General features: G+C 49.7%; 1 protein-coding gene across 1 annotated transcript in view; it reads right to left on the bottom strand.

The window, feature by feature from the left end:
* Window positions 1-2,983: 2,983 nt before the first annotated feature.
* The window catches only part of Dhcr24 (24-dehydrocholesterol reductase), a 28,115-nt gene continuing 11,054 nt past the window's right edge, over window positions 2,984-20,044 (bottom strand). Inside the window, exons 4-9 of the mRNA XM_031378040.1 lie at window positions 19,359-19,477; window positions 17,838-18,101; window positions 13,362-13,505; window positions 6,135-6,332; window positions 5,609-5,787; window positions 2,984-5,522 (exon numbers count right to left, since the gene is read on the bottom strand). Of these exons, the coding sequence (XP_031233900.1) occupies window positions 5,369-5,522; window positions 5,609-5,787; window positions 6,135-6,332; window positions 13,362-13,505; window positions 17,838-18,101; window positions 19,359-19,477 (1,058 nt within the window). The 3' untranslated portion in view covers window positions 2,984-5,368. The remainder of the gene's footprint in view (window positions 5,523-5,608; window positions 5,788-6,134; window positions 6,333-13,361; window positions 13,506-17,837; window positions 18,102-19,358; window positions 19,478-20,044) is intronic.

Below are 20,044 nucleotides of genomic sequence, written 5' to 3'. Positions count from 1 at the left end.
TTTTCCTGGAGAAATTCAAAGAAATACCAGTTTGCTACAGGTAGGACATCCACAGACCACACAAACTATTCCATTCAAGTCCGGCTTGTAAACTAATGAGCTTAGGGTTCCTACTAGGTGCACAGGTACAGGGGTTCCTTCCGTAAGAGTGACTCAGAGGCAGTGACATTACAGAAAAGTCCCGAGTGAGCATGGGAACTCTGAAAAGCTGAATCACTGGAATCCACTGTTAACTTCCACCTCTTATATAAACTCTAGTACCTCCCAAGACAGGGAAGCTTGGGGGAGATGGTGCCGAGTGGCTCCTGGGATCACAGGGAAAGCTCTGCCTCTTTCTTCAAGGGAATGCTAACAGGCCCCATCTTGTCAAGGTCTCTCACAGGTAAACACAGATGATCCGATAGCAAGACTGTAAAGGTGGAGTCATGGTTGGTGGGCAGAGTTCAAGACAAGCCCCACCACCTGCCTCCTCCCTCTTGCCCTCTCCCTTCCCTGCTACCTCAGCTGCTCCTCTGACTGTACCACTAGCAGAAAGCAAGCTTGATTTGTAGAACCTGCTAGGTTCTACGGTGGATGAGTGACCAGGCTACCCGTGCCACTGAGCTAGTGAAGTCCAGTGGAAGGAGATGTGACAATAGTTTTTGCATTGTCCCAGCTTACCACTGTCCCCTCTCCTATCACTGTTCACGTTCCTTACTCAGAAGAGACAGATTTAATTTGTGGGGCTCCTAGGGGTTCAAAGGTCATGTATAGGAGGTGTTCTACTTTCGTTTCCAGGAGGTGCTGCGGTGAGCAGCTGCTGGCCTGAATGTCTTACTCCACACTTTCCTGCACCGGGCCCAGTTGACAGCAAGTTAAGACTCCTTGACCCCTTTTCTGGCTGCCTCTCCCAGGTCGGTGCACGGTCCTTGGCTTCAGGCCCAGAGCTAGAACTGGGGGGTGGGAGAGGCAACCCTGGCCAGAGTGACTCTCTAGAGTACCTGGTTCCAACAAACCAAGGAGTTCTGAGCCGTAAGTTTTCCACCCTTTCAACATCGAAACACCCTCCTAAGTTAGCTTAATGAGCCTCACTATCTTATTCAAAAGAGTGCCAGAGGCCTGTGGTGATCGCTGCCCACACAGGAGGCAACCTGATATCCAGACCTGCGTGTACTGAGAAGCACTCCTGAGGTAACTCCTTTGTTTGCGTGATTTTTCTTATATTGGTCTTGAAAAAAAAAAACTCGCATTGAGACTTAGGCAGTTGTACAGAGAACAGGAGTTCCTCATGGAGAATATGACTCACTGAGCTTCAGTAGCCTTCTGAGCCAAGTTCAGCAGAGTGACTCTGCCTCTCTTGCCAATGCCTTTGCTCCTGAGGCACTTGGGTGTGACTAGACGGCGAATCTCTTTGTCAGCCTCCATGCAATTCATTTGACCTTTATCTGAGCCCCTCTCCCCTCTTCGGTACTACCGGGAGGATGACCTTGTGTACCGGCTAATTTTATGTCACCTTGAAACAAGCTAGAGTTATCTGCAAGGAAGGAACCTCAGTTGTGAAAATGCCTCCACATTAGACCCAGCTGTAAGGCATTTTTTCAATAATTAATGGGGAAGGGCTCAGCCCATTGTGGGTGGTGCCACCTCTGGGCTGGTGCTCTTGGGTTCAGCAACAGGTTTAGCAAGCCACGAGGAGCAAGCTAGCAAGCAGCACTCGTCCGTAGCCTCGACATCAGCTCCTGCCTCCAGATCCCCACCTGTTTCTGCTCTGACTGCTTTTGATGATGAAGTGTTACAAGGAAGTGTGAGTGAAATAAACCCTGTCCTCCCTCAAGTTGCTTCTGGCTATGTGTCTCACCAAGATGGCCACTTCCTTTTCTTGGTTACAAGGCTGAGAACTGAAGAACATCCCATGGTGAAGACTCATCCAACTGTAAGGTTATGTCTAAGACTGAAGAGCAAAAGCTCTTTTAATGGTAGTTTGGGCTTGGAATGTCTCCAAAGGCCTGGCTGGTGTCAAGGGCTGGTTCTATTGGGAAGGGCTTAATTGGTCTTTGGATCACTAGAGACAAGCCTGTAAAGGGTACTGAAGGACCACCAACCCCCTTTTCTATTCTCTTTTCTCCCTGGCTCGTTAACCATTTCCTCTGCCACACCCACCCATTACCACACCCTGTCTCACCACAGGCCCAACTGGTCATGGATTGCAACCTCTAGAACTTAAGAGCTGAAAGCTCTCCTCTTGATCAACATCTCAGGGACTTTTGTTAGAGAATGCTGGTCAGCAGAGGGAATATTACAGATTTAAAATACAACTCATGAAATTGGAGAAGGGACTTCCTAAAAGGTTCCTTGAAGTCAGCATCAGAATGAAATTCACAGGTTCTAGTAAAATGCTCATCATGTACACATCTGTGCAAAATGTATTGAGTTAAAACTCGACCCTCCCGTCTCTGGCCATTTAAGCCTCACAGCCGGACCCAGCTCTTTCTACCCAAGGCTTTCCTGACCATTTGTATCCAGCTCAATAGCTTCCCATAGTTGGGGGAAGAGCCAGAGCTGATGTACTTCTGTTCATTCACTGCAAAATAACCCACTTAATCCCGAGGACACATCTGGCTGACAGGGAGCTGGTGTGAGCAGAGGAAGGCCTTGTGTTCTGGAGGTAGTTGTTTCCTTCAGTTTTTAGATGAGGAGCGAGTCTACACAGGAGCAAGGAGCTTGTCAAAATTAGTTGGTCACAACCAAGTGACAAAACCAGGACACCAGCCAGACCTTCTGATGAGCATACCTGGTGCTTGAAGACAGAGCCCATCCCTCCTGAGCTGTCACCATTTCTCCATTGGAATGACAGAAATCCACTGGCTACCTACTTCCCCCATGTTTTTACCTGTCTGTGGGTGCTTGTGTTCAGACAGGACATCGGAGCTGAGTGGCACCAGCTGCTGCTGCTGTGTCCTTGTCTGACTCCACACCGATCCTCTGAATAAAGAATGACAGAGACTAGTGTCCAGGCCGTACTTTATTTTACACAAGTGGTGGCCCCAGAGCCACAGGGACGTGATCTGGAGAGTAGGCACAGTGCCAGAGGCTGCAAGAGTCTGGATAAGAGGGATGCATGCCTTCTCCTTTGTCCCCATGACCAAATTAAAAAAAAAAAAAAAAACACAACAAAAAAACCACACAGCACACACTGCCACACCCATCCCCATCTTCCCTTTCAGTAACAGCCAATTCAGCTTTCTAGCCAAAGACAGTGGCTACAACTGATTTTACAGGAAACCATGCAGCCAAGAAACCAGAACCATGGAGGGGAGAGGCTTGTGTTGACTTCCCACCTGCGCTGTCCTGTCCCATAGCAGTAAAGTGACTCCTCCAAGCCACTTTGTGGTTGGACATTGACAGGACAGGCTGTAAGACAAAGGCTGGGACCCCAAACACCATGCTTGGAAGACGACCACTTTTTGGGCAAGATATTACTGGAGCCAAACACTAACCTGAGGCTAACGTGACTCAAAATCCCTTCCCTCCCCAGGTCCCAGAGGGTGTCTGTAGAGGGCTGGATTTTGATTCTTTTGGGTGACACAGGTTGCTGGCATCACTGCCACAGCCCCAGTGGCTTTGGGATGGAGGCTTGACTGGAGGAATGATGGCGCCTTAAACATCACACTAACTAACCTAGCTCGCATTGACCATTCATCTGCAGCAAGCAGGGTCATCAGTCTGCGAGTGAGCGCAAGGATGTACACGGACTACTAGGAGAGCCCATGCCAGGAATGCTCAGAAGGCTAAGTGAGGTTATTATCTTCACAGACCAAATGGATGAGGTGATTCTGCCTTCCCACTGCCTTGAGTGCACCAGCCTTCACAGGACACAGTAGTGCTGTGCAGTATCCCAAGCCCTCAGCAGCATCAGTGAGCATCCTTCAGTTAAAATGACTCTAAGGGTCGTGGCCCCTGCCAAATGGATGGAAATGACCCGGGAGCTGGCCTGGTGGTGGAGAGAAAAACCACTGATGGATAGTCCCTAATCACCACCTGGATCATTATGCTCCCCCAACTTCTAACACAAGGCTTTCCCAACGTAGTATTGTCTTAAGACAGAAAGGCTTCAGGAGCTCTTATGTTCCGATGTGATGGGTGAGAAAACTGCAGCTTTTGGGGGTTAGGGGTGGCAGGGTAGGGGAAGACTATGACCAGTTCTGCTCTTGAGTTCTGGTTTTCCTTCTAGAACCCGATTCCCCCTCAGACTCTGGGTTTTCAGCTGGGCCAGGCAGTTCTGAAGGTGGGGGCTGTACAACCAACCACGCTTCCTTAACAAGGCAGAAGGACCTTGGAGGCCCCTCCCTTGGGAACGGAAATGGAGCTAACTTTCTCTGAGCTTAGGATTTGTAAGGCACTGAAATTAACTAGAGCCGAGGGAGGGGGAACAAAATGGGGGAGGAGGGGGGATGAGTGACCCTGGATGCTTTCTTTCCAATCCCAGGGAAGGTCCTCACAGTAGCAACAGGGCAGATGCCCCTTTCTCACTCAGTGTGGGAACCGCCCCTGTGTGACACAGTCATGAGCATGTGCCCCCATTGTGACTCAGTGGACTCTAGAGGAGGCCTGGATGGTGGGAGTCAAGAAAGAAAAGCCCAGGAAGACATCTTGAGATGTCTTCCAGGAGCAGTCCTGAGTGGGCTCAGTGATGGCTGGGGTGGCCTGAGCACACAGAAGGAGGGGCAGGACGGTCTGAAGATGGCAGAGAGGACTTTGGAGTAGACCTGACTTTGGCACAGCACATCCTGGGCCTGCCTGCCAATCAGATGCCTCCCTGCCCCCCCCCCCCCCCCCCCCCCCCCCGGCCAAGTGGAAGGCCGGCCCTCCTTTGCCCTCTTGGGGCTGATGCAGGCTATGCAGGTGAAACTCCAAGGCATCCCCTTCATGGTGTCTGCCAAACCCATGTACAGACGACCTGTGGGGAGCCTGTCTGGACTCAGCTGTTGAATCTAAAGCACAAGCCAGGTGTGAGGTTGCATGGAAGCAGTGGTGTTGGCTGCCACTCACGAAGCCCCTCCCACACGACGGGCCCTTTGTGCGGGTGACATCCAGCAAGGTAGGTATTTTTACCTCCTTTCACAGATGAACACGGGGCACACAGGGGCCGGGTGACTAGCCCAGAGTCAGTCACACAGCTAATGAGTGGCTAATCTGGGCCTGGGACTTAGGTCTGTCTGACTTCAAATCCCGAGTGCTTCCACTTGCCCGAGCTGCCCTGGAGGCCATCGGGCTGCTTTGGGGATTTGGAGGGGTTTCTTTCTGAAATCTGGGAAAGCAGAGAAGCTGGAGCAAGCGAGCGAGGGAGAGCAAGTCCATTCCCATGCATCTGGCTCCCCAGGCGCCCTGCTCAGTGCCTCGCAGCCTTGCAGATCTTGTCATACACCTCGGGGAAGGCATCCTGGCAGCCGAGCTGCTTGCGCAGCTTGTGGTACAAGGAGCCATCGAACATCTCCCAGAATTCCTCTCTGTTCATATAGCAATCGGCGTATAACATCTGGAACCTGAGTGGGAGGGAAGGAGTGTGGCGGTGAGGACGGACAAGGTGGGCGAGAAGTCCCCCTAACCCCCCAAACCCCGGGCCACTCACCCGTGCACACTCCGCACAAACTTCTCCAGCTGCCTCATGCAGGACCTGGCCTCGAAGTGCTTCACTCGAGGCTCCCCGTATGCCCCAATGTCCACGTAGAGCTCAGCCTCATCTCCCTTGGGATGCACAAGTCCTGGCTGGCTGGGCAGGATGAATGGGCACAGCCAGATGGGGTAGACCTGAGAGGTTAGAGAAACAGGTTGGTCTGTCTTTTCCCAGCAGGTAGCAGACACAGGACTAAATCACTCACATCCCACAAAAGGGAACTTTGACTTTGCAACCCACTAGAGGCTCCCAGATGCTCCGAGCTTCATTCCCCCTCCAGCCTTGCCAGGTACTCCCATATTATGGAGCCACTCTAAAGCAGCTTACCAGGGCACTATGGTCCCTTAGTGGGCCAAGACCTTAATTGTATAGTTGGAGAAACCGAGGCTCAGGGGACAGATACACAGATGGGTGGGAGACACAGCTCTGGGGAGAAGGCCTGGGTTCCACAGGACCATGCCCGCCTGGTCACTCAGCTTACATGGATGTCATTTTGGAAGGTATGCAGGGCCTGCGACATGCACTTCATGGGCACCAGCATGTCCTGGACCACATGGTGCTGTTCATACAGCTTTCGCAGAGTCTCGCCCTGGGTCAGCTTCAGGAGGGATATCTTGGGAGGCACCATCCAGCCAAAGAGATAGCGGAAGATGGGGTTGTTGCCAAAAGGGATGATGTCCTAAAAGACAGAGACGGGTTGGGAAGAAGGAGGCAGGGCCAGGTCCTCAATCCACAAGGGACAAGTTAACTCCAGGGTGCAAGCCCCTCTTTACAGGAGACCTGGGACTTTATGGGGTGGATCTGGGTTTGAGTCCCATCTCAAACATTTACCAACTGTAATGGCCTTGGACTAGTTACATAGCTTCTCTGAGCTCAGCTTCTTTATCTGTGAAAAGTGACACATGAGACAAATAGATACTGTGACCAGTGCTAGGAACACAATAAAGTGACTACCATTGCCGCTCTCAAGAGTCAAAGCCGGGCGGTGGTGGCGCATGCCTTTAATCCCAGCACTTGGGAGGCAGAGGCAGGCGGATTTCTGAGTTCGAGGCCAGCCTGATCTACAGAGTGAGTTCCAGGACAGCCAGGGCTATACAGAGAAACCTTGTCTCGAAAAACCAAAAGAGTGAGTCAAAGTGGCTCTTGGTTCCTTCGGATAAAGATGTAGAACCATGCCTGCCTGGAAGTCGCCATGCTTCCACCTTGATAATAATGAACTGAACCTCTGAACCTGTAAGACAGCCCTAATTCAATAAATGTTGTCCTTTATAAGAGTTGCCTTGGTCATGGTGTCTCTTCATAGAGATGGAAGCCCTAACTAAGACACCCACTCTCTCTCCAGAGTGTAGGGTACAGGACTCTAGACAGCAGTGGAGCTGGGACAGAGTCAGAGGGAGCTCCCAAAGATTCCCCCAGAATGGGAGCCCAAAGCAGCAATATGTGTCAACTGCTAAAAGCCCAGTAGCACCACTCAGACATCCCTGGAGTCAGGGCTCTCCTATGAGGGCAACTATCCACTGCAAACAGTTTAACCAGCAGCTTGGCTCTCTTTGCTGTGTGCTGTGCATCAAAACGCAGCAATGCAAACAGTGAGGCTACAGAGCTAGCCACTGTGGCCATGTCTGCTCATCTTCATGTCTATGCCTTCTGTCTGGCTAGGAGGACAGAAGAGTACCTGAAGGGACTGAATGTCCCATAAGACACCTCTCCACCTATGCCCACAGCCTCCACAGATGTAGAACCATTTATTTAAGCAGCTCTGCATTTATGAGCACTTAGATCATTCAAAGATTATCAATGAAGATCCTTGGCACACGTCTTTGTCCACAAACATGTCCATTTGACGTTAAGTTCCTGGACACGGACAACTCTAGATTAAACGTGGCTATCTTTAAGGGATCCTACTTTAGATTGTTGCACCATCTTGTACTTGGAAACTAGAGGTGAACACCGCTCTCCACACACTTGACAGCAATGTGCTGTCCCAAGTCTCTGATGTTTCCAAGGTGAACAGTGAGACACCATGAGATGCCTGTTCCTGGTTCTGAGGTCCACTGAGCTGTATCAGGTGAAACTGTCAGCCACAGAAAGCCAGTGTTTAAACACTGCTCTTCTTTCCGCCACCCCCTTACACATCCTTTGACCCCTTAGTGACCTGGAGTCCCAGGCCCCCGGCTTCACTCCTGTCCTGCCAATATGCTGAAGTTATCTCCCTACAGTTAACTTCCCTCTCAAGCTCTTACCAACTCAACTGTAGCTTGCATCTGGCCTGCTATTGGCCACCTCTGTCCTGATGGGCTGGCTGCAGAGCCCTAGGGATGAACAAGGATCACAGGATCTCCTTTCTTACCTATGTTAACCCTGACCACACACTGGCTAACAACTGCTATGAAAACAGCAACCCTAAGGGATGGATGAGATAGGCCTGTATTCCCAGCCCTCTCTTACCTAACAGAAATGAAAAGGTCAAAATGTTCATGTACCAAAAGTAAAATAAAGAGTCTTTATATGTATGTATGTATGTATGTATGTATGTATGTATGTATGTATATGCATGTCTGTGGAGGTCACATATGGAGGTCAGAGGAAAACTCCAAGTATTGTCCTTGCCTTCTACCTTGTATGAGATTAAGGTCTCTTTTATCATTGTGCCAGGCTAACTAGATGGGAAGCTTCCAGACATTCTCCAGCCCATGTCTCATTAAGAAGCTCTGGGATCATAGAGTCTGCCTTCATGCCTAGCTTTAAGTGGGTCCTAGGGATTCAAACTCAGGCCTTGATGCCTCCTCAGTGGTCTGTCGCTCTGCCAACCCCACTATGACAGGGATTGAATGAGGGCCTCAGGTAAGCACCCGAATATGGAGCCCCAGCCCAGCGTCACATTCTTCTTCCTCCTTCCTTTCTATTTATCTATTTATTTTTGGTCTGAGACAGAGTTTCTCTGTGTAGCCCTGGCTGTTCTGGAACTCACTGCTGGGATTAAAGGTGTGCACCACTACTGCCTGGACTAGTGCTGCTTTTTTTTTTTTTTTTTTTGGTTTTTTTGAGACAGCCCTCTGTGTAGCCCAGGCTGGAACTCACTCTGTAGCCCAGGCTGGAACTCAGAAATCCGCCTGCCTCTGCCTCCCAAGTGCTGGGATTAAAGGCGTGCGCCACCACCAGTGTCTAGTGCTGCATTCTTAGGAACAAAAAATACACAAATATGAGGAGTTAAGTACTCTTAGATTTATATTTAAAAGATAAATTCTAAAACGCATGCTAATAACTTAGGATTAATTTTGTACTTACTATGCAAGCATTTAGGACAGGACAAAGGAAAAGGCCTTCTATTTTAGTACGTCCAGTGGCATTCTAGGCCTGCTTTGTGCATGGGCCCCACAGGTTACCTAGCTGGTCCTGGACTTTGGTGTTGCTCAGTAGCCCAAATCAGGGAAGCTGGGAGGTGTTTGGACCAGTCAGGCTAGGCCCAGGTGAGGGATGGGACGGCTTATCACCCAGAATGCAGGTTCACCCGGTTATTTCAAAAGCCTTTTTTCTACAGGGAGGAAGGTGAAGAAGGCAGCCAATGGAAGGATGGTGTTTTGGAAGGAAAGCCTACATTTTGAAATTGTGTGTGTGTCCCTTACCAGCTTCCATAACATCTGTAACTCAGCCTAGCTGGTTGTTCCACCCACTTCCCAGGGACACTCAGAACTGGGTCCCATCTCAGGAAACCACCCGTGGCAGAAGGGAGTTGCTTCATCAGGCAAGGAAGAGGGGAGGAAGGCCTGGTTTAGGGGCAGAGGTGTGGGCAAAGTCCACTGATCTCAGAGGGCACACTATTCTGAAGGCCAACCCTGCTTGGAGCTCCTGTGGGCCACCTGAAACCTTCCCGTGTGACTGACAGTGCAGCCTCTCCTGCTGCCCAGTCCTGTTTCCCTCCTGCCGGGCATTTCTAAGGCCCTAGTGTAAACTCCAGGTGAGCACACACAGGTCTAAATACCTGTTCTTCCAGTTCCTTCCTGTTAATGAAGATGGCTTAGGAAAGTGTTCACTTAACAGCACAAAGATATGGCAAGCCTCATTTTGAGCACAGACTGGAGTGGTTTAACATCTCCTCATGAGGGGCTGGAGAGTTCATGGCTCAGTGGTTAAGAGCACTGACTGCTCTTCCAGAGGTCCTGAGTTCAAATCCCAGAAACTACATGGTGGCTCACAACCATCTGTAACAAGACCTGATTCCCTTGTCTGAAGACAGCTACAGTGTACTTACATATAATAAATAAAATAAATATTAAAAAAAAATCTCCTCATGAGATAGAGGCTCAGTATCCAGTTCAACTAAATGGCACATGGTACTACCGTATGAGTTGTGGCAGGAGTGACCGGAAACCATGACACGTTGCAGCATCTGCAGAGTCTCTCTCTCTGTGGTGATCTGTTATGGGGGAGGCTACCACTTTGCAGTGATGCAGCTCAAGCGGCCCATGGAGTCATGAGCAAGGGTTTCCTCCATCACCCACCCACCCACCCACCCCCTTGCTCTCACGGACCCCTCCCTGGAGCCTGAAGCACTGCAGACCGCTTGCCCTACTTCATGGCACCCCTCAATGAAGCCTGGACCACAGCACCATCCTCTTACCCACACTCACGGCTACCCCTCACCTCACATTCCTGGTTCTCATCACTGAGGCGTGAGCCACTGTATCCCCTCACAGCACCCTGGTACGCTGCAGCTCTGCTGTACTGGGACCACCTCTGCCTTTATTTGCACTCATACTCGGTGGTTTTAATACTCACAGATATGATCTACCCACACTTCGGTATCCCCGCAGCTCCGCAGCGCTGTTTGTCTTTATCTTCCAGAAATCTTATCTTCCACTGAGCTGAGCTACTCTCTTAGGTCCTATCTCAGGCAATGTCGTCACCATGGTGATCCAACCTCAGAGCCAAACCAGTCCCAGTATATTTTTTCCCAGAGCCAGTTGAACCACATGGGATTACGTCGGCAGCAGAGCTCAGTTGCAGGAGTAAAAGAGCTTAAAATATCAGCTAGTCGGTCCTTTAAGAATGTTCCGGAGCCTCAGACGACCAGTGTCTATATTTATCTACTCCACAGTTCCTACCATCCAACCTCCCCTAAACGTGGCCTGCTCTACCCGGGTACCTGGTGTTGCTTTCATGGCGTGAAAACCCACTGCCATACACTGGCCTTGCCATGAACTCATGGTCACCAGGCTCGGGAAGCTGAATCCCGTGGTCATCCCCAGATGATGAACTTCTTATATGTATGTCTAAGGGACAATTTCCATGTCACCCCTCTCAAGTTGTGGCCATGCCCTGGCCAAAATTCCTACTTCTGATTTCACTGGGAAATTACAGGCTACCAGAATGGAACGCCCTCAACTTCCCACCTCCCAGCTGTTCCCAGCTTCAAGTGCCTGTTCCCTCCTATGCATGCCCCCAAGACACTCGCTACCTTCTCGGCTGAACCAAGGCACCACCCACTCTATAAACAGCCCCCACATTGTCATTCTCCCCACATAGTCCTAGGACACATAACCATGTCATTTCTCCTGAAAACAATTAGAGAAACAAGATTCTTGCTTGGCTCCACTCTCAGCTCTGGTTCCTGTCCTGTTATAGACCACCTCTGAGACTGGTTTTCACCAACATATGTTTCCAATGAATCTACCTTCAACATATGTGCTCCGGGCAGAATTTCCAGTGTCCTTCACCATATGTGCCACCCCCACCAAGCCCCAGCTTCTTGTCATAGTTAGGGGACCTCTTTCACTAGTTCTTGGGTTTCCAACCTTGATCTCACGGCAATCAGTCTGGCAATCCTGTAGGCCGGCTCAACAGTCAGTTCTTCTGGGCCTCGGGCTACTTTTCTTCTCCTTTCGCCTCCCAGACAACGGCAATCTTTCATCTCCTCTTCCATCATCACTCAGGCCCCAACCTACTCAACTAACTCTCCACGCAGCTACCAAAGATATTCTTTAAAAATAAAAACTAGGACACATCACCTTCCTGCTCCAAGTCCCCCACTGACTTCCTATCACATCTACAAGAAAGCATTAGGTTCTCACTTGACCTACAAGGAGCCATGTGATCCAGCCTCTGGCTGCTGTGTGACCTCATTCAGCTCTCGTTCAGCAGCCTCACTGTGTTTCAGACATATGCAGCTTGCAGGGACAACTGGACCGAGAGGTGCAGGAGACTGCAGCTGACTCTTGCCCTGCACAGTAGGTGCCAAATGTTCAACCCAATGATAGAGTTACAACCTTGAAGCTCCTGGAGGTGGACATAGTAGACTGGGGGATGGAGAGAGGATCTTTGTGATCTTGCATTTGTTAATTCATTCCTAAGTATGGCACTGAGACAATGGGACTCATTTTCACGAAAAGCATGTACTGATGTACATTGCCAAAACTATGAAAAGCAATGTGCAGGATCAGAGAAATATTTGTAAATCACGATTCTGCTGATGGCTTAGTATCTTGTGTGATGATGTCTACGTATGTGAAAAACACATACACAACAACAGAACACAAACAGACCGGGAAAAATGAACAAAGGCGCTCGTGAGATGGCGCTCGTGGATAAAGGTGCTCGCTACAAAGCTCAATGACTTGAGTTTAATCCCTGGGACCCACAAGGTAGAGGAAAGAACTGATTTTTGTAAGTTGTCCTCTGACCTTCACATGTACATCATGGTACATGTGTGTTACACACACACATACAAACACCAAAAATGAATGAATGGACTAAAAATAAAAACCAGTCAAAGACCCCACAAGTGGCCCACAAGCACTTGACAGAACGCTCAACAATAGTCAAACACCTCTGGGGCACTACTGCACATCTGAGGATGACTATAATAATGACAGCTTACAAATCAGAAAGCATTGGCCAGGACAGGAGACTGGGATGCTGCCAGGCAAGATGTAAGCATCATAATGACTGTGGGAGACACTGTGGCAGGACCTCCACCAGGAGACACACGGTTACCATTCTCCAGCAACTCCACCTCGAGTGTGTGTGTGTGTGTGTGTGTGTGTGTGTGTGTGTGTGTGTGTGCATGTGTGGCTGTGGGTGTGCGACTCCTAAAGAATGTGCAAAATGCTTACCTGTTCAGTGGGCATGAGGTTTCCTTGCGATACAAAGAAAACATCCAGGGCCCTATGAAGGTGAAACTACACAGCTTCACGTGTGTACTAAGCTCCCTGAACTACACAACAGACACTAGTTAATTCTCTTGGCCCACCACTGGCTGTTCCTCTGCCCAGAGACTCTCCTGGTGGTTCTGTGTGGCCTGTCCTCCTCAAGTCCAGGTGCCACCGCATGCACCATCTCCTAAGGTTCCAACCTGTCCCCTCATCCCTACAACATAATGACAGGCTTATGTTCACCTCAAGGCTCAACTTGACTCTGCCCTCCTCCTTTTGCACAGCCTTTCCCCTTCTTGCTCTGGCCCCACACAGAGTTAGAGTCCCTCTGCTCAGCAATGGTAAGGCATCCAGGAAGATAAAGGTCTACCTTTTCCAAAGTAAGGCTCACTCTCCGTGTGAATGGCGAAAGCAAACTTCTCCCTACAGCCGGCTCTTCCCAGCCTACCACACAGCAACTGCTCTGCTGGGCCACAAGGAGGAGACCATTTCCTTCACTAGAAAGACAGAGAACGGTGGCCACTGTGTGAGCGGCTGCTGAGAGGGCCAAGCCTTACCTGGAGCTCCCAGAAGATGCTGCGCGTGTGTCGGTGGTAGTAGTGCCTCAGGGGGATGTATTCAAGGCCCTCGCGGTTGGTCTTCAGGTAGTTCTCCACGTGCTTGAAGAACCAGGGCTTGTAGTAACTGCCAATGCTATTCAGCTGAAATGACAAGAGGGCATTGTGATCAGGCCACTGGGGAGCCACCGGGGGAGCAACAGCGATCCAGCCTGCTGCCTAATGTGCCTGGCCTCTGCAAAGCTCTGACATGTCAATTGTGGCCTTTGGAGAGTCTTCAAAGCCAGGCTAGTTGGGCACAGCAGGGACTCTCCCACAGAGAGCAGCCACTCAGCGAAGCTCAGTGCTGTGCACAGGGCTATGCAGATGGCTCAGGCAGTACGGGGAGTTTAGTGGCTCATGTCCTGACTAGAACAGAGTCAATGTTCACGGTGTCAGTGATAATTCAGGGTTCTCCACAGGTTAGCTCCTCGCTGCCCTTCCTGAGCCAGTGTGGATCTCCCTTACAGCAATCCACTGCCATCGCTTCAGCCAACCATGGCACTTTCCTGCTGTTCCCTGGCTTGGCACCAGCCCTCTGGGCTCAGCACTTTCCCTGTATTTTCCCTCTCCTGGAAGGAATGTCCTAGGTGGTTAATGTCCTGACGGAGGGCTCTGTGCCCTCCAATGCTTAAATGACACAGTGAACTTACAGCCCTCAGAGGGTCAGGCCGTGACAGGCCTGCTGTCAAGATGACCTAGCTGCTCAGAGCTCAGCCCCCACTCCTCTGAACTGAATTCTGGGAAGCTTCTCTTGGGAAGAGACCAGCTTCTAGACCTGGGAGGCTGGGCCAAATATTGCCTAGTCATACTCTAGTTGTGTGAACTGGTACAAGCTACTCCCTAACCCTATTTTCTATGAATATGAACAATAAAATATGTAGTTAATATATATATATACACACACACATATATATGTATATATGTGTGTATATATGTATTTTCAGGGCTTTAGCTCTTTCTCTGTCAAAACCAAAACAAAATAGTAAAGCCGAAACTAAGACCACACTGTATACACTAAACTGTTCTATGCTGGTCTTCTCTTCCCATGTACAAGCCACAAGGTTGATCCATTAGCCTGTTTGTCTCACTTTTTATACGGCAAGATGGAGACACTGCTGACTGGAATGGCTGCCTATGTCCAACACATAACACAGGGCACACCTAGCATGGGCATGGCCTACAATGGGCTACAACATTTGGTCCTTGGCCTCCCGATGGCCTTCAGCCTTTCACTCTGCAGCCAGCACCTGTGACTTCTCTGGGTACCACTCTCTTGTGGCGCCTCCTTTGCTGGCACGCACTCTGGAGGTGTGCACACAAACAAGACAGTTTTTACAAGAGTCTGTTTGCCCAAGCTGGCTTCCCTGTGGACAGAGGTAACAGAAGGGGACCGAAACCAGCAGCAAACGGAGCAACTTGATCTAAGGCAGCGGGGGCCAGGCCACTTGCCTGGCAGTGACATCCACTGTGTAATTAAGTTGAAAGTTGGAGTGTCTGGGTCCAAGATCTTCACTGTGCCAGAGAAGCCCAGAAACGGTAAATAAGCCAGCTAACCATCGCTCACTGAGCGACCGGGAAGCCTGGGCGACTGCAGAGGCTCACAGAAAGCCACCCGCAGCCTGGCTCTGGCATGGGTTCCATCCTCATAGGGAGCCTCACCCTGGATGGTGCCACCAGAGGGTTCTTTGCCCTTCATGGTGCTTGGCCCACCTGACAGAATCTACTCTCTCAGGGCTCAACTTCACTTGCACTTGGTGTCCTGGTCTTATCTCCTAGGACTAAAGGCAAGACTCTCTGGCCGCAGGTCTTTTGTATCACTCGGTTTGAAAGAGTTCCTGAAAAGGTCTTGGGACCTTTGTTGTTCCCTCTTCGGGAAGTTTCGGGATCTAAACACGTTAGGAGCTGAGCAAGTCCTTTTAAAAAGTCATCATGCTGACGGCATCTGATCTCAGACCACATTCAAGCTATTTTGGTAATGGTGGGTGGCTTCTCTTGACCCCCTCCTCAGGTTTACGATGTGGACAGCCTCTAAGGGAATGTCCCAGAGAAGCTGCCACACCTCTAGACCAGATACCCGACAGGTGATTAGGGGTGGGGAGGGGCTCACAACGGACTAGGCTTGAGGCTGGAGAGCCAGAACACTTCAACTCTATACAGCTGCTGTAGCTAATGCTCCAGACACATGTCCTGACAGGAATCAATGCTATGGACACTGCTAAACTCTTAGAAGCTTCCACTCAGAGACCCATGTGACCCAGAAGCCAGAGACAAGAACCCCCCGTGCCTGCTGGGCACCTCTCGGAGTCTCTATCTCTCACTGGGTCTCATTTCCTAATATGAAGATGTGATTGTCCCCATGATTTTTGAGTCTTTTTCAAAACATATTTTACTGAAGCCAGACCCTCATAGATAAGTACACAGCCACTGGGCTAACCCTCTAACCCTCCTTTTCAATTAAACAAAAACAATTATTTAGTGTGTATGTGTGTGTGTGTCTGTGTTTGTGTGTTAACAGAGGACAACTTGAGGGAGTTAGTTCTCTGTCACATAGGTCCCAGGGATCAAATTCAGGTGGTCAGCCTTGGTGGGAAGTATCTAGAGAGCCATATTGAGGGCCCCGATTTTAAAACATTTTAAGTTTATAGGTATAGACCAAGAGCCTGAAGAGATGCCAATACTTTGATGAAGAGTGAGTTTCCCCACTGCTTTACTAATTAAATAAAAACAAAACCAGAAGCACATTAAATTGCCAGCTAAGGACAGAAAAGGCATTTGCTCAATGCACTGTTCTGAAGGCACTGCACTGACTAAGGCAACATAGCACAGGACAATGCCTACCCCACTTGGACAAGGCAAAATTGAAGAGAAGGTCACAGGTAAGGGCAGCCAAGCTAGAAAACCTGGTAAAGATACGTTCAACCTCAAAAGTAACAAGAGAGCTACAAAACAAAGAGGGACTATTTTTAACCTTATCAGATTGGCAAAAATCAAAGTGTGATACTCTCTCTGCAGCTGGCAAAAGATGCAGGGGAAAGGCCTTCTCCAGACACCTGCTGCTGGATGCAGGCACGCACGGCTGCCCCACTGGGGACTGTGTGCTCTCTCACCCCCAATTTGGGTGCTCACACCTTGGCTCAGGATTCCACTTCATCCACAAACATGTTGGTAGGAAAGGAGGAGAAGAGAGTCTTAAATCTTCATTGAAATAAGTGCTTATCAGTGAATGATGGGTCCGGACAAGTACTTTCACACAACCAGGACATGGACAACCACAGACACCGATCAGTGCAGAGAACTGTGGAAGCCATTACCCTGGGGGCGAAGAGAGGTACCGTAACTTCTTTGACATCCTAGTTCATAGTTTAACAACTTGAAAAGGGTTTTATGTATGTATGGGGGGAAATGGGGAACAATTTTGGGTTACATATGTGGGTGGGGTCTTTAATTTGTTTAATTTGACTTCCAGGTCTCTTCCCACCATCTTGTCTGAATGGTTGGGCTGGCGAGATGGCTCAGCAGATAAGAGCACTGGCTGCTCTTCCAGAGGTCCTGAGTTCAATTCCCAGCAATCACATGGTGGCTCACAACTGTTTGTAATGGGACCTGAAGCACTCTTCTAGTGTGTGTCTGAAGACAGCTGCAGTATACTCATATACATAAAATAAATAAATAAGTCTTTTAAAAAAATTACTTGGTTGCTAGATATAGTGTCACAGGCCTATAATCACACCACTTGGTAGGCAGAGGCAGGCAGTTCTCGGAGTTTGAGGACAGCCTGGTTTACATAGTAAGATCTAAGACTACCCAGGACTACACAGTGAGACCCTGTCTAAAACAAAAACAAACAAACAAACAAACAAACAAACAAACAAACAAAAACAGAACAAACCCAAAAATACTACAGTGACTCACACCTATGATTCCAGAACTCACTCAAGAGACTAAAGCAAGATGATAACTCTAAGTTAGAGGTTAGCCTGGACTACACAGTGAGCCCCAGGACAGCCTGAGCTAGTAGGTAGCTATCTGACAATAAACAAATAAATAAAGATTAAAACATTACTCACTTGTTATGTGTAATTAAAATATGTTAATAAAACATTAGACATTGTATGGTGAAAGATGAGGGTGTGCCCAGTTGGTCTGGAGGAATATCAAGGCAGTTACCCAATCTTGGCTTTGCTACCTTGTAAAAATTTAAATTAGCCCTTGGAGCACCAGTTTCTTCATCCACGACATGGGCTGTCATTAGACAACAGGTTTTGTCTATGAGGGAAGCAAGCACATGACTGGCAGGTGGCAGCGGAGGAGGAGACAGGCCTCTTGTGGCTCCTCACATCTGAGGGAGCCTGGTACCTGCATCCTGCTGGACCAGGCCACATGAAGCAGTTTAAACAGGCTCAGCCCCCGCCCACCTTTCTTCCCCTGGCCTACCTTGCTGGGCTCTATGTCATCCGTCATGACCCCTGTCATGATGACAGCTTCATCTAGGGAGTACAGCAACCCTTCCACGAAGTGGTTCTCCATCCGCTGGGATTCGTGGGTGAATTTCTCACAGATGGCCTCCAGGCCCCGCACTGGCTCAAACCGCAGCTTGACATACTTCTTGGCAGGGATGATCCGGATCTCGGCAGCCACCAGGAAGCCCAGGGTCCCACAGGACCAGGGTACAGCATAGAACAGGTCTGAGTTTTCAGACTGTGGGAGAGAATTGGCACAGGCTTGACCTACGATGGTCAGTGAGGGGTGTAGGGCCTGGACTGGATTCCCGCCTGTTGCTATCACCTGTACCCAATTTTCCCTCTGCAATTCCTACTTCATATTTAACCTCCTACCGCTCCCTGTATTAGGGATGCTCAGCTGAACAGTATCCACTTCCTGCTGCTGAGGCCTCGGCCCTGAACCACCCAGTAAGGTCATGACCAGAGCTGCCCGAAGACCCCAGAGGGAGGACTAAAGGGGGCAAAGAGGGGCACAGTGCGGGGTACATGAGCTGGATCCCTACTGGAGTCAGAGTAGCCAGGAGACATAAGAATGTGCAAATGCCCCTCCTGAGCTGGCACTAACAGTAACAATACCATTCTTGGTCCATTTTACCCTACACTCAGAGTCTGGCAGGACACTGCTCCCATTTGATAGGAGCATGAGTTGACCTGTTTCAGTCAAGGCTCTCTGGAAAGTCAGCTACACCAGCTGGGCTCCAATAGGATCTCCCAACTCTGCAGCAGTGTGTTCATTGGCCATTCTAAGTTAGATTCTTTATGTCTACCTTGGAGGTAGGCAGGATGGGGAGCTGTGAGATGGGGGGCTAGACAAGGACGTTCTGAGGAAGGCAGCGGAAGCCTCTGGCACAGCAGGGCTCTGTCAACCAACCCAGTCCCTGGGCCACTCGCTCATCTCACTGTCCCCGAGCACAGTGGCACTAACTGCCAAAACTGCAGCCCTGCCCTATGTCAGACCCTCCCCAGGCCCCAGCACGTTCCTTCTCCAGTTCACATAGCTGTCAGAGGAGAAACCAGCCTCAGATGAGTCTGTGAAAAGATGTACTAAGCCAATGTGACTTAGTTCTTGGCTGACTGGGGTCTTTTTATCCCAGACCTGAACTCCTGAGCTAGTCATCCTTCATCGATCGGGCTCTCTTCTGGTGGCTGTGATGTACCCACCTTGAATCCAATTACCCACGTTTAAGTCTTATCTTAGCCGGTAGGTGTGGGATTTACTATCTGTGTGACCCTGGGCAGGCTCTTAACCTCTCTGTAGCTTCCTATCTGACTCTGGGTAATCTTAGTACTCACCTCATGGGCTGGTTTAGAACATAAACAGCACACTACGTATGAAGTGTTCTTAACAGTGTCTAAGCTCATCTAAGTACAGCCCAATAGATGTACTGAAAATGAAGTCGTCTAAGGACAGCTTCCTCCCTGATGCCACGGTTGGTCCCGAAGCCCAACTTACCGGTGTGCAGCACACAAAGCTGCCGTCAGCCAGGATTAGCTCATAGGCAGTGCAGATGTGCTGGAACAGGCCATATTTGTGGGACGATGACTCGATGCCTGTGCCCATGATCAGGCCCCCTGCAGAGACACATTTGTCAGCAGGGTAAGCTGTGGTGTGTGGTGTGTGGTGTGGTGGGACTGGCGGGAACGGGAATGCTAAAATAGGACATTCCCCATCAACCAGTGTGAGAAGCAGGAGTGAGAGGTCTCAAGGATGGTCATCACCTTCACCTCTGACCAGCCACAGAGGTTAAAAAAAAAAATCTGTGTTTGGCTGGGTAGTAGTGGCTGACGCCTTTAATCCCAGCACTCAGGAGATAGAAGTAGGGGGATCTCTGTGAGTTTAAGGCTAGCCAGGTTTACAGAGGGAGTTCCAGGACTACACAGAAAAACCCTATCTGGAAAAAAAAAACTAGTGTGTGAAGTCACTTTAAGAGGTTACTGGGTGGCAGGAGCTATGACCCATGGGAAGGTGCTGGCCTTGGACAAGAGCTTTGGTGATCACAGACCCTAAAGCTGGGTGTGGTTACACACACAGGGAGAGGGACCAAACTCATTCTGTGTTTGAGACTGGTATAATTGTAGTAGTGGGATCAGAATATCTGAACCACTAAGAAATGGAGAACAGCGATTTCTGGCCCAAAC

The sequence above is a fragment of the Mastomys coucha genome, unplaced genomic scaffold, assembly GCF_008632895.1.
Source record: "Mastomys coucha isolate ucsf_1 unplaced genomic scaffold, UCSF_Mcou_1 pScaffold18, whole genome shotgun sequence".
Lineage (NCBI taxonomy): Eukaryota > Metazoa > Chordata > Mammalia > Rodentia > Muridae > Mastomys > Mastomys coucha.
The sequence above is the reverse complement of the archived record's forward strand: the minus strand, read 5'-3'. Positions and strand labels throughout refer to the sequence as shown.